This window comes from Carya illinoinensis, chromosome 16 (genome assembly GCF_018687715.1).
Source record: "Carya illinoinensis cultivar Pawnee chromosome 16, C.illinoinensisPawnee_v1, whole genome shotgun sequence".
NCBI lineage: Eukaryota > Viridiplantae > Streptophyta > Magnoliopsida > Fagales > Juglandaceae > Carya > Carya illinoinensis.
This window is the reverse complement of record NC_056767.1, coordinates 9,093,025-9,107,206: the sequence shown is the minus strand read 5'-3', so window position 1 is coordinate 9,107,206 and position 14,182 is coordinate 9,093,025. Positions and strand designations below refer to the sequence as shown.

The window sequence follows — 14,182 nt, the reverse complement described above, 5'->3', positions numbered from 1 at the left end:
CTCTTTAAGCGTTAGTCAGATTCTAGCGTGAGATCATATAGTATGTACTTGAAGCAATAGTCCTATATATTTCCATGGCATGCTATATATCTCAGGCTGAAGCAATGGGATTCAAAAATGATTCGAACACGGGATCGAAACCCTAATGAGATTATATTACTGAGGATATAAGCTATGTTTTGCTTAAGGACTTAAATCTGTTTTTTGGACAATATATAATGAAAAATGCTTTAGGCACAAGGAGATTCCATAAAAGTATACCCACAAACTAACCTAACTGCATGATTTAGTACCTTACGTTACCCCTATATCAAGGTGAACAAAAATAAAACCCGGCTCTTTTTGGGATAAGAATCTGGTATAACATACTGCAACAATGGCACCAAAATCACATTTCCCTAGCTAGTTTTGAAAGTTGAATCGGTACATATAAATATCACCATCGACTGCAAGATCAAGATCGAATCTCCACCATCTTTTGAGAACTGTCATAGCCAGAAAGGTTGCCTTCTGAGGCTATCCCTAAGATGGGAAAATATAAAAAAATGAAAAAAGAAAAAGAGAAACCAATAGAGGATGTGTGCCTAAGGTAAAAGCCCATTTGCAACACCTAGAACAGAATTGTGAGGTCTGTTGTGAGGTAGGGATGGAATGGCAAAAAGCAACATCGCAATTACAAGAGAACATGTATGATTCCTGTTGAAATGGCTTTGTTATTCAGGAGATACAGTTTTACCTAAAAGCATTTGATTTTGCGGCACAACATCATAAGCCCATTAAATGTTTAGTTCAAAACAACAGGATTTTTCTCCCCTTGGTCCATTAGATAAAATATTATTAATGATTTCCAGTAGGCTTAACAGTAACTGAGAACTTGCTGATCGAAATTATATAGTAATTCTGAATGCTAAAAAGAATTGTCTCAGTAGTCAACATGGTAGTGATACAATAGATGTAACTTCAATAACCAAAGAGGATACCAGGAGCCATTCAGAAGAAGCTTTCTCGTACATGGAAATCAAAAATGCAATCTGATATAACTTTTTGATGGAATAACTTAGGTTATCAAGCTAATTGAAAAAGGTTGAAGGCAATAAAACATTATGAAAGTCATTTAAATGATGCGCAGGTCCGCAGGATATCTATTCTGAACAAGTAAAAAAAAAAACTGAAACATAACCTCTTCACAAACAATCATCTGTGGATTTTAAGATGACTTCATAAGATGATCAAGCGGACAATCTGCCCCAAAAACCGAAATGACTTTGTTGCTTCTTTTAAGCATTTGTTTTTCTCATCACGACTCCAGTGCTGCATTGAAGAATTTCAAACATCAACCAAAAAATAAAGAAATCCACCTACCTACTTAAAGCTAATGCAAACTAATTAGGCATGACAGGCATTGGAATTAACCTCTCCAAGCATGTTCAGCTTCTCACGGACGCCACTCATCAACCCTGGCATATCCCCCTCCCATCTGTAAAACTCCATCTCCCTTCCTTCTAGGAGCTTCTTAGAAACCTAATAACCAATCAGTAAAATATATTTATATTCATGAGCATGAGATATGTATCTTAATTACAAAGTTTAAATTAACGCTATCCACCAAACATTCAGTGAAAAGAAATACACATCAACTAAAAATTAAGCAATTGCACAAGAGTCAACGAAGGACTTCTTTAAAATTTGAGATATAGGAAACATTGGGATCATACACATCCACAAAAGTGAATGCCTATAAGGAGATAAACTCCAGTGATACATCAAGCATGTATCAACGCCAGAAAAATGAAAGAGCTCAACCCCATCCAAAGCCTATAATTATTATCAACACCTTAATTTGATTATTTTTTGAGTTCCAAAGACAACCATGTCATCCACAAATTCCATCACATATACCTGTATTCATTTTTTTTTTTTTTGGTTCATTTTTCTCCTCATAAATTGTTTAATGATCTCCAGGAAGTAACCATATTCCTCCACTGAAAAAATCTGAAGCCTGCAACATATATATAGGTCCAAGGTAAAGATTCACAGATTCATTCTTCAATATTCGGAAGTTTTTCGTTCTATCTCATCATAGGTAGCATTTCGCAATCAATGTTGGTTGGTTTAAAATGGTTTCCCAATTTTTTTTTCTTTGCTTAATCCAGTTAGAGCAGGTAGCTTTCTTATCCAATTTCAATTTTTTGCACAATATATCTTAAAGTCAGCACATATTTCTAATGGAATTTTCTGCACGTGACATTCTGATTTGCTCATGAGCATCCCACAAAGCAGGGAAAAAACACCAAGGAAGAGAGAATAGACCTCCCCACCGTGCCAAAAGAAATAGATGCTACTTTCATTGTCGTTCATACAGAGGTAGGCATAGCCTGCTTAACTGAATATTAGGATATGATTTTGGGATGTACACACACAAGACTACTCAGAAAAGCAATTAAAAAGGTTCAGTCTTGTATGAGAATCCGAGTCGAAAGTGACGGCATAAGGTCAGAATCAGAAGTGCACAAGTGTCAGTCCATAGTTTTATTCTATACAGGAACATCCCCAAATATTCCCGAAACTAGAAGTATAATTAAGAACATAAATTCACACGTACCTGCCTTGCTATCACCTGACCTCCGGCAATATGTGAAAAGTATATGTTGTAGAAATGGCAAAGGAACAATGGGGCACTCTTCTCTGCAAGTTCGTTTAAATACTTGGCATAAGAAACTCCCGGATTACTAGGTTCAGGAATCACAAACCCCTGTAATCTAATCCACTCTAGATCTTTTGCAAGACCTTCTGATCGTTCCAATCCAGTTTTTCTGAAATAGGCGTCTGTAATCAAATCAAGCATTAGATTCTCACGAGATTTAAGAACCACCTATGCTTATGTTGTTGCAATGTTGCGTCATTAAACGCCTAGAGATTCGATACGGAAATGCAGTAGAGAAACAGAACATAATCCCCGTTTAAGTCACATTCACAAGGTTTTGACGAATTCCCATTACGTTTACCCACAGGGCAAAATACCTTCCGAATAGGATTACTCATATAAGCCTCTAAAAGCTAGATTGCTCTGCTTTGCCAAGGATGCATATGATAACCCATAACCCTCCAGGATAATAACAAGCAAACCTTACATCATAATTGGCTAAACAACTAGCATTGCAAGTTCAAAATAAAAGGACTCACAGGCAACGTCACTGGATTCGTCGACGATGCGCTCCACAGTGTCGAAGACGAGCTTGCTATCAACTAAATACTTGAGGAACCCGTCCAAGGTCGGCTCCCATGTCGCTCCACCAACACCACCATCATCATCATCTGATGCCAAATTACCCTCTCGTTCTTTACCGTCTTCACTAGATGAATCTTGGTCATCGTCATCGTTGCCGCCCTTGTTAACCCTTCGGAGTCTCATGGCAACGAACCTCATCTCTTCGGTGATGCCTTTACTCTCTCCTGGGTACAGCCTTCTGTATCTCTTCCTCCTCCTTTTCACCGGTGGAGCACTAGTCGTTGAAATCGCCGGAGAGGGAGAATAAGATGACGAAATGGACGAGGAATCAGAGCAACACAAAATTAGGGCTCTTCCGGTACCCATCTTCTTCTTGTTCTGCCCGTACATCGAATTCGCTGCAACTCTCGATGAACTCAACGGCGGTGGAGATGGTATTTGTCGTAGAGGAAGAAGAAGAGCTTGTCGAATGACTGTCTCCATCAACGACATCGTTCTGGAGGTAAGCGGGAAAATGGTAGTCCGAATTCCCCTGACAGTGCCTGCCCGCCCGCAGTCTCAGCGCAAAACGCTAACGTCTATTGGAGTCGACGTGAATTTACTCCGATTTCGAGCTACACTTGTGTTCTGTCGTGGACTACTCTAGTTTGGGGTTTGAGTTGGGCTGTGCAACATGAAATGGTGTTCTATACGAGGTTTATGCCCAGAAAACATAATTCCTAGGAAAACTTAAAATGTATAATGTTTTCTTAAGAATTATTTTATAACTCTACTAAAAATGCTACTATTTTTCAGAATTTTGTTTAAAATTAGAAGATAATAATATTTTTTTAAAATATTTAATTATTAATGCTAAGATGTGCAAGTTGAGCAAACTCCACTTTTACTAGTTTACTATAAAAAAATAAAAAAAAAAATTAATTATTATTTTTTATTTAAATCTCATATTTCTCTTACATTTTGCAAATGCTTGCGCAACTTATATATAACATTACTCAATTGTAAACTGTTAACTAATGTAATAAAATTTTATTTGACCGATATATTAGGCATTAATTGCACACGGGTTGCATTTTATTTTTATAGTCCTATTGGTACCGATAGCAAAACCAATAAGTACATTTTTGTTTTTTATTTTCTTTTATCTAGTTTTTGAACATCTTTAAATATTTTTTTTTTTAAAAATACACAAATTCATTAATAATCATTTTCTTAATCATCAAAAATATTAAAAAAAAAAAACAAAAGAAACCCCAATTGGTCAAACTATCAAACCATCAGTCAAACTATCGATTCACTTACCATTTCTCTTATTTTTAACCCAAAAAAAAAACAGGAAGATCGTAGTTAGTTACTGCACTACTGCCACCAAAGTAATAAGCACGAGCCATTGTTGCTTTCTCTTTTCAAGTAAATGCACCACCTTTGTATGCCTAATCAAAGTAGGCTTGCCGATATGAGTAAAGAAAAATAACAAGGACAAATGAATAAAACAAATGAACCATTGGGAGTGGAGCAAGCATACAGATGCGGCTGCCACCAAAGTAATCACAGTAGTTAAACTAATAAGGAAAAAAAAATGTTAGGAATGAATAAAAACAGAGGAAACTGATCTGAGATTCTGAACATATATGATTTATTTACAAAAAAATTAGTTAAAAAAAAATGTTGTGTATTGGACAATGATTAACAACACCATGTCCAAGGGCATCATCATCTCAGGAGGTTTGAGTATTCTGATAAACAGGCTGCCAGATTTGCCCTATGAATTGTAATCAGAACTGTCAAAGTTTGTCTTCTGCAGCTTCTATGCTTGTGTTTGGTTGTGTTAAACACCACATTCAAAACCCAGCTCCAGAAGTTGGTCATGGTCACTTCGGCAAATTTTATGCAAAGAATTCATAACAAAAGCATCTATTCATGTATAACGGGCTTTCATCTTTTGCAAAAACTCTAGTGTTTCTTTATATGAAGGATCAGATCGGCTGATCGGTTTGCATGAATTAATATGATCGGTTGACTCTAAAACCTGAATGAAAGATATAAACATATAAGAGAAGGAATGATGAAGAGGGAGGTAAATCCTTTAAAACAGAATTTAAGATTACAACATCTGCCCAGATCAATCCCCTAACAGATCATCTCAGAAAATGTTTAGCTGTGCCAGCAGTGGATGCATCCTACCAATAATTTCATCCTAAATATGTGATTTCATCTCCATAAGGTAGAAATTTTGAATTAACATAACACCATCTGCAACTCATCATAGCACAGCTTCTTCAACATATTTATCAGTGCTTTGGTAAAACACACTACCCAAGCCCGAAGGCTGTTCCCATCTGTCGGGAGATGCCAACCATCTCTCCTTTCTACCAAAACAAAAATTTATTCGATAATGGATAGCTACTGTATTCACAAAGAATCTCATGCAGGCCATATCAAATCCACAAGTCCTGCTGTACTGACAAGTACATACAACATGAATTCCAGTGGAGGATTGTATCTAACTTGCTAGAGGTGAGGGACATAGAGCATATAGTGATATTGAGCAGACAACACTAATAGCAATGAAACTTTATACTCATCCACAAATTTTTTTTTTCTTTTTTATTGGCACCAGTTGTCCAGGATGGTGTCCGGGACAGGCTAAAAGGCACTCATACCCAACTACAAAACCCCTACGATTATTTGGGCCTTTTGAATCTTTTTTCTTCCTCTTTTTTTTTTTTTTTTTTTTTTTTTTTTTCCCTTTTTAAATGGCATGTTTATCAACGTCATACTTACAACAAGTTCACCAAATCCAGGATATGCAGACTCAATGGGTACTACTTCCATTCGGAAAGCCCATCCTCCATAACCTTCAACAATTGGAGTTACCTTGGTCTGCAAAACAGTCACCAACTACCTCTTAAATTTACAGTGAAAGACACAAGGGAATAATACAATAATATAACTGGCAGTGGACTACCTCACAGAAACTGAGAACATCAAGCATCCCTTTCTTATGAAGGTGTCGAAAGAAGTCATTAAGCTCTATTAATCTAGGAGACCCACTTCTTAGCTCCCCTATCTAAGAAACAATACAAGCTAAATGCCATTAATATCAATTCAGATCAACTTCAAGTACAAAAAAAGTTTTGTCTCTGAAGACAATATACTAACAGTGGGGGCAGGGCGAAACACGAGGCCCATTCGCCAAGGCATGTCTGCTAGTTTGCTGCCAAAATGTGGGCAGCTATAGAACACCTGAAATCAGGGTAAAACATTGGCGTCATATAGAAATAATATTTTAAAGATGATAGAAGGATCTGCAATGTGCGAAAAATATTGATTGAAAGCATACCACTCCAATGGTGTTGTTCACAAGGTTATCAACATTCTCTGCCTTGGCTTTATACAGCATCTGCTTGACAACCAACCCTCCCATGCTGCATAACGGAGAAACTCAATACACTAGAAAATAGATTATACACATATACACACACGACATGTAATATATAGAAAGTTTCTGTGAAGTGGAAGTAAAATCAAAACCATGCTCTCTCTAGAAGAGTTAGAACTTCCAGAAGTGTGACAGGATTAGTTCATGTTCCATCTTCTACTAATTCCACATAAACTTTGGATAATGAGATGAGATGAGATGGTTTTAGGTGAAAGTTGAAATTTGAATAAAATATTGTTAGAATATTATTTTTTAATATTATTATTGTTTTGGGATTTGAAAAGTTGAATTGTTTATTATATTTTGTATGTGAATTTGGAAAAGTTGTAATGATGAGATAAGAAGAGATGAGATGAAACTATTTCACTATCCAAACGGGGCCTACTTATAGAATGACTTATCATTGATTAAGTACACCAAATTCACTTGTTTGGGACATAAATCAACAGGAAAATTGAGGATGAAAATGAAACTAAAGATGCCCATCTGAAAGCGAGATCAATTTAGATGTGAAACTTTCCTAAAGTATGTTATGTTACTGCATCAAAAGAAGGGAAACAAAAAGAAAAACTTTCCAACAAGACTATCTTTTGTGCATGCACGTATGTGCACCTTTCATAATGTGCATCTATTTGCAGGAAGTTAGCAACCGTAGCTCCTGAAAAACCTTTTCAATTCTCATCATGTAAATAAGAACCCACGGTTAAAATCATAACATGTAACGAATCACAGGAAAAGAAAGACTCCCTAATCAAATAATTATGTCACGCATCAACACCAATCAAAATGAAGAAAATGTCAAGACCATACAGTAAGACCAAGCAAACAAACGAATGTGCACAGGCTGGCATGAACCCACACTCTCCTTAATAAAGAAATAACAAAAACCTGTGTGTCACAAACACAACGGGTCGATTCCCAATGCCTGCAGCGACAAGCTTTTCAAATAGCATGGAGCTAACTTCCTACACATTTTACAACGGAAGCAGATAAAAACAACCATTAGTAGGAAATAAATTATATAAAGTCAACAGCAAAATAGCAGTGGGAACTGCAAATTCCTTAGGCGTCCATACAAAGAGAATCTAAAGATCATTTTCACTATTAATAGTATCACATAGGATGGTGTAGATTGACTAGGATGACATTCCTCAAAGATATATAGTTTAGTCATGAATACATTCCCCTCCATGAATTTCAGTTCATAAAAAGTATGAAAACTTAGGTCAAATCAGATTATTTTTTATACCTATCTTAGGTCAAGTAAGATAACAAAATTATCTGATGAGCTAAAACTTCACAACTCATGCAAAATAAAAACAATCTCAAACTTCTTGCATATAAATTATTTTTTTGATGAATAAATAAATATATTGATCAAAGAAAGGCAAAGCCAGTTACACAAGACTAATGCCCTAACTAAGTAGGCACATTAGAGACCAGAAAATCATGTAGGACCATGCCATTAAAATCCACAGCTATGGCCCAATTACAAAGAGTTCTGAAAAATAAAACTTTTAGTTCCTCTAAAGATCTTTCTTGGTCTTCAAAAGTCCTCTCATTGCGCTCCTGCCATAAGCACCACATAATGCATAAAGGAATCATCTTCCACATTGCTCTAATTGGTTGCCTTCCGCTTACATTTGGCCAACTCGCTAAAGCTGCCTTCACCCTCTTCGGCATAACCCATATCATGTCTAGTCGAGTAAATGACACTTTAAACCCCAACCCTACAACCTCTTTGGCCAAATGTAGGGTATTTACTCGGCTAAATGACACTTTAAACCCCAACCCTACAACCTCTTTGGCAATATGAGCTCTAACCAATCAAAACTGCCAATTGGCACACTTAACTACTTAATTATGGAAATTTACATCGTCAGTTAAGGTATGACAGTTATGACTGCACCACATGCCCAATTGTTCATCAATCTTAGGCCCCGCTTGGATAGTGAAAGTGTTTCATCTCATCTCATCTCATTTCATCATTTCAACTATTCAAAATTCCCACACAATATATAATAAACAATTCAACTTTTTCAAATTTCAAAACAATAATAATATTAAAAAATAATATTCTAATAATATTTTACTGAACTTTCAACTTTCATCTAAAACCATCTCATCTCACTATCCAAACCGCACTAATGGTCGGGTCTTAACTAAGAGTGAATAAAATGCAAGTTTTGGCATCTTAGAGTGCAAATTGAAAAAACGGTAGTGTTTGGTGGCACAAGATATAATTTTCCTATATTTTAAATTCCTAGTGACACCATATAATGTGCCTTAAACAACTCAAACGGCATAAAGATGCTTCTCAAGTGTCAGACCTGGAGAGGCACGCTAGCTCCAGACCATTTTGAAAGATTTGTCTGCACAAAACGACAATTGTGCTTTAGATGCTAAATAGGAAGACTTAAAGAAATAAAACTTCCATAATCAACAAGAGATTAAGGACACAAATTTTCAAAAGCTAACTAGCAACAAAATTATTTCTTTGTTAAAAGAAGAAATCAAATTACTATCTGACTCAAACAAACCTTGTATTTGATAGTAAACATACGAGCTTGAGGGAAGTCAGATGAAAGCCATTCACCTGGCCAAAATGTTCCTAGTTTCCCTGCTTCCTGATCAATCTTCTCCACCAAGCCAGATGTAGTTGAAGATTTGTTGTCAGCCATGCGCCAAGACCTATAAGCCCCACCACGGATTCCATGAATAAAAACAACATCTAGCAGAGGCGGTTCTGGCTGTGAGCCACTGTTAGATACATCAACAGAACTAGAGCAGTTATCATCATTTTGAGGTGGGTTTACAGGCGTAATCTCACTGGCAACTGTATTAGCCTCAGCCAAGGAGGATTTCTTCCTTCGAACAGTGTCTTCATCTACATCTTCAGGACACTTCCAATGAGGCATTTCAGGATTGATTAAAAATACCATGTCACCATATTGGGGACATTTCTTACTTTTGTTCGAAATGTCGGGAAGATTTCTATTTACAGAGTCTCTGTCAACTTCGTTATTGCAAAATATATTTAAAAGTGTGGCCCTAGCATAACTTTGTATCTTAAGGTCACTGCAACCCGGTATCTTTCCATTCGCACAATCTTCAAGCCAATTACACCAAGTTTCATCTGCCAGAACAAGCTTCTGAACTTTTGGAAGAAGTGAAAGGATTGTTAACAGCCGAGCAGCATGCCTACGAATGTGAGCTGTGGGCGGAACACGGACACTAGATGAATCATTTGAATCAGAAATAGCTGTTTCCACAGGACCATTTGGAACCCGTTCCTGTGCCTCTAATGTTTTAGATGCATCATAAGCTTCAATTGCAGCAAGTTTCTCATAATCATCACTTAACAGAAAACGTCTCAGCAAGCACAGAATGCCAAAAGCAGTTATTTTTTCCTGAAATGTGGAATCTTCAGCACTAATTTCAGTCAGTGCTTTGATCCCTTTAAGGGTTGCCAATGCAGAATCTGCTGCATCAAACTTAGCCAAACTATCTTTTTTAAGATTTTTAAGTGATCCCATGAAAGGTTCCAAAGACAGAAGATCTGCCAGTGGCAACACATCTACAGAACCAGTGGCCAGCTGGTTTCTGGCTAGATTAACAACAGAACCTGCTAATTGATTAGCAGTTTGTGCAGCAGAATGAACCTTAGATTGATCGATTTGAGTCTGCAAAATTTAGTAATTTCATGAATATTAAGAGAGATACTGAGAAAACAAATAACTTGCCAAAAAAATTTGAATAAAACCCACCGCAAATTAGAATTCAGGAAATGTAACGAGACAAAGTGTCCCCATGCAACATCATTTTTATGTCAAATAACTAAAAACGAGATCTCAAACCTTGACTTTGTCACTTTTAGGCTGACTGTTTTCTTTGACAGATGATGTCTTGGTGGAAGCCAGAATTTCAGATAGGATAATAGCTAACCACGCTTGAGAAATCGGTACAGTAGATGGTCCATAATCTTCAAGGATACAAGAAAGGATCTTTATGGCAGATGATTGTACAGTGTCAGAGGAATCTTTACCAAAAACCCAACGAAGCAATATACCAGACCACTTTTGACTCTCTTCAAGAGATAAATGCATGTCCCCAGTACAAAGCAATTCTAGTGCTTTTGCCAATGTGTCTTGCACATGCTTATGCATTGTCATTCGTTTAGCAGTGTCCCTCAGTAAATGAAGACCTTTCTCCATCACTATTTTTTTGGCCTTGTGGCTTCTCTCAACCGAAACCATAAAAGCAGACAAAGCAACCTGGGCTAAAGGAATGTCCTCATTTTTACTTGCCTGTGAAACAGTAGAAAGAAGACTATAACTCCAATCTGAAACAGAATCACTTAAGGACAGATTGCGATCCTCTAACAACAACCTAGCTACCAAACTCCCATGCCATTTCACAGATCTCTCAGGTGCCACTAAAGCAGTCATGACAGCCCGACCATCTTGATCCAGTTCTTCAATATGGGACCTATTCACCTCTGATGCCATTGCCCAATTTGCTAATGCCCATGTAGCAAAAGGTACAGCAACATGTTCACAATGCAAATCATCCCAGAGACCAGGAACAACAGCAGAAGCCAAATTCGTTTGCAGTAGTAAACCATCATGCCTATTTTGTAAGACAAAAACTTGAGAAGTGTGCCTAGTTGATTCCTCGTGACTAGCATCACAATGCCCCAACTTCATAAGTCCACTATTCCTGGACAGTCCCATAACACTAGTACCTCCAAGAATTTTAATCCCAATTCCTTTCAGTCCATTTCCGCCATCCTCATCATCTTCCTTTCTATCGGGCTCATCCAAATGCATTCCACCTTCCTCAACAACTTGAAGGGCTGCAGCAATATCTCCAGTTTCAGCATTCCCTGGTAAGGAGGACTGAAAAGATACCTTGTCTAAACTATCACAACTGGAGGTGACCATATCCATAATGGCAGCCACAAGCATGCTCCTGCCTTTCAAAGAATCAGAAACATCGAATGAACTACGTCTTGATTGCTGCTCCCAAAAATAGGCAATATATCAATTGTAAAAGAAGACCCAAAGTATCAAGACAACTGTGATAGGGATGATAGTTTGGTACAATCAAACAAAATAAAGAAATGACTGGAATGGTGATTAGGTGAATTCATTTGGAGAACAGTGAAGATTGAAGTGCAATATCATAGATTTTGTCCAGGCGCTCCATGTAATCCACCACCAGTGAAACATTTCTTAAAAACAGTACTGGACCACATTTGCAATTCACCCCCAAGCTCAACAAGCAACTCACGTTATCAATTAAAAAATTGGCCCTTTTCTTCATCTACTTTTTGATAGACAAATTCTTACTTTTATATATAAGCCAATTTAATGTATTTGCGACTAAAATTTTGATAGCTGTAAATTCAAGACTAGCATCGCAAGTGCTTTGTTTAAAACAGAAAAAATGAAGTAACGGTATATAGACCAATTCCATGGTCATAAAAGAAAACAAAAAAAAAAAAAAAAAAAAAGGAAGGAAAATGAAAGCATTTTTTTTTTTTTTTATTGGCACCGGGTATCCACGAAAAGCGACTAATCCACAGGCCCTCGACAAGCAAAAATGAAAGCATTTTCTACCCGGCCTCGGTCATATAGGACAATAAGATGATGCTGATACCTTTGTATTTCTGCAATCAGATAGTAACATTTCTGCCTGAAGAATAGTGCGACAACTATTCTAGACACTGAAAAGAAGCGCATGAAAGCATATGAAACAGGTATAGAATGCCAAGAATGCAGATTGTAACATTTCTGCCTGAAGAATAGTGCGACAACTATTCTAGACACTGAAAAGAAGCGCATGAAAGCATATGAAACAGGTATAGAATGCCAAGAATGCAATTTACAATTCACTAAGCTTCACTAGGGTGAAAGATTGAACTGACAAAATAAAACTTGCGTAGATTTTTCAATTATTCAACACACGCCCGGGTGTATTTGAGACTTATAGACATTATTATTTAACAGTTCAACGCAATATAGCCAAAAACACAACGCACCTGCTTCGACCGCTGAGGATGACACGAAGAAATGAACCTCAGGAGATTCGGAATTGCATGAGGCCTCCCAATCACAGTCGTGCACACATTAGGATCGGCAATCAAGTATGCCAGCGCTCTCGCCGACTCCGCTTGGGTCCCGCAACCATCCCTGGGCACCGCCACCGACTCGAGCAACCAATCTACGACAGCCCCGCCACCGGCCCCGACGATAGCGGCCCTACGGGACGTATTAGCGGCGGCAATGTCGGCGAGCAGAGCCGCGACCCTAAGCTCGAAGCCCGAGCGGACCTCATGATTGGCCGAGGACAAGACCGACCTCAGAGATTGCCATAGAATCGAGGCGGCCACACCGGTCTGCTTAACGTGATGGAAAAGCTTCTTGAAGGAGTCGCCGGACTTCTGTATGGCGTGCTCGGCACCGGCGTACAATGGATTGGGGGATTCGTGTTCGGACTTGTGGTCGGAGGAGAGAAGGGCGTAGGAGGCGACGAGAGCGGAAACGAAGGCAGCGGAGATGGCGAGGACCGAATTGCGAGAGAGGGAGCGGGTGGGGACAGGAGAGAGATGGTTGGCGTCGTGATCACGGTGGAGAATCGGCGGCTGTGGAACTTGATGGGTATTGATAAGATGGTTTGGGGGTTGAGCAGAGTTTTGGGATGGAGGACCGGAAGAAGAAAAGGGGCGAGGAAGAGGGAACCGAATACTTTGTCGGGTTCTGAAGCAGCAACGAAGCATAATTTCGGTTGCCTTTCAAATGAACGAACTACGATGCAGAGTTGCGGGGGCCGGCTGATTAATTTCTCGGGAAAATGAAGAGAGAGAGAGAGAGAGTAATGGTGAGTGGTGTTTCTTCGTTTAGTGGAATGTCTGGGGGAAGAAGAAGGTAGGAAAGTTGCAGGCTGTACGGCTAATTCCGATTGTAGCGAAGAAGGTGGTGAGGCTCAGAGAGAGAGAGAGAGAGAGAGAGAGAGATGGCGAGGTCAGTGGTCCACGCAGGGGAATTTCCTTCGGGAAGATGCGCACCTTTGTAATAAAGTGCTAAAATCGCAACTAATTGATACCCAGCAAAAAAGTTATTTCAGAAAAGATAAATCAAGAGAAATTAAGGATAATTGTGTACTAATGTATATATTAATTTAATATAATTAATTAAAAAATAAATTTTATTATAAAAAATATTAATTTAAATTTTAAATTTAAATAAATTAGTATTGACATATAAATTAGTATGTAACTTTACTTGTACGTAAGAAAATTTTTATAATTTTTATTTTAAAATTTAAAAAATGTTAGATTATTTTTTCTGAAGAGAGTACTACAACACTTAAATATAGACTCAAAGATGAAGCCAGTAAATACTCCAATGGCCCCATATTTCAAACTTAGTGTGCTGCAATCTTCTAAAAGTGATGAAGAGCGGGACTATATGAAAAATGTTTCGTATGCAAGTGTTGTTGGAAGCCAT

The 14,182-nt window shown here is 37.9% G+C and overlaps 2 protein-coding genes and 1 pseudogene across 13 annotated transcripts in view; all 3 read right to left on the bottom strand.

The window, feature by feature from the left end:
• LOC122299309 (probable inactive heme oxygenase 2, chloroplastic) overlaps positions 1–3,952 on the bottom strand; it is a 44,265-nt gene extending 40,313 nt beyond the window's left edge. For 2 of the 3 annotated variants that reach the window (XM_043109496.1, XM_043109497.1), the window contains exons 1-4: positions 3,184–3,952; positions 2,603–2,826; positions 1,414–1,521; positions 1,181–1,311 (exon numbers count right to left, since the gene is read on the bottom strand). In XM_043109496.1, coding sequence (XP_042965430.1) covers positions 1,219–1,311; positions 1,414–1,521; positions 2,603–2,826; positions 3,184–3,721 — 963 coding nt within the window. In that variant the 5' untranslated portion in view covers positions 3,722–3,952 and the 3' untranslated portion in view covers positions 1,181–1,218. Of the gene's footprint in view, positions 1–878; positions 1,312–1,413; positions 1,522–2,602; positions 2,827–3,183 lie in introns of those variants that run through there. The other variant, XM_043109495.1, reaches the window with a different exon arrangement.
• Positions 1–13,748, bottom strand: part of LOC122299303 — a 42,329-nt gene extending 28,581 nt beyond the window's left edge. The window contains exons 1-10 of one of the 10 annotated variants that reach the window (XM_043109471.1): positions 12,715–13,746; positions 10,529–11,689; positions 9,212–10,354; positions 9,002–9,043; positions 7,560–7,636; positions 6,573–6,657; positions 6,392–6,475; positions 6,198–6,299; positions 6,014–6,112; positions 4,714–5,258 (exon numbers count right to left, since the gene is read on the bottom strand). In XM_043109471.1, coding sequence (XP_042965405.1) covers positions 5,148–5,258; positions 6,014–6,112; positions 6,198–6,299; positions 6,392–6,475; positions 6,573–6,657; positions 7,560–7,636; positions 9,002–9,043; positions 9,212–10,354; positions 10,529–11,689; positions 12,715–13,452 — 3,642 coding nt within the window. In that variant the 5' untranslated portion in view covers positions 13,453–13,746 and the 3' untranslated portion in view covers positions 4,714–5,147. Of the gene's footprint in view, positions 1–4,713; positions 5,259–6,013; positions 6,113–6,197; positions 6,300–6,386; positions 6,476–6,572; positions 6,658–7,283; positions 7,637–9,001; positions 9,044–9,211; positions 10,355–10,528; positions 11,690–12,714 lie in introns of those variants that run through there. The other 9 variants (XM_043109476.1, XM_043109478.1, XR_006239643.1 and 6 more) reach the window with 9 other exon arrangements.
• Positions 5,534–5,608, bottom strand: LOC122300004 (annotated as a pseudogene).
• Positions 13,749–14,182: the final 434 nt, after the last annotated feature.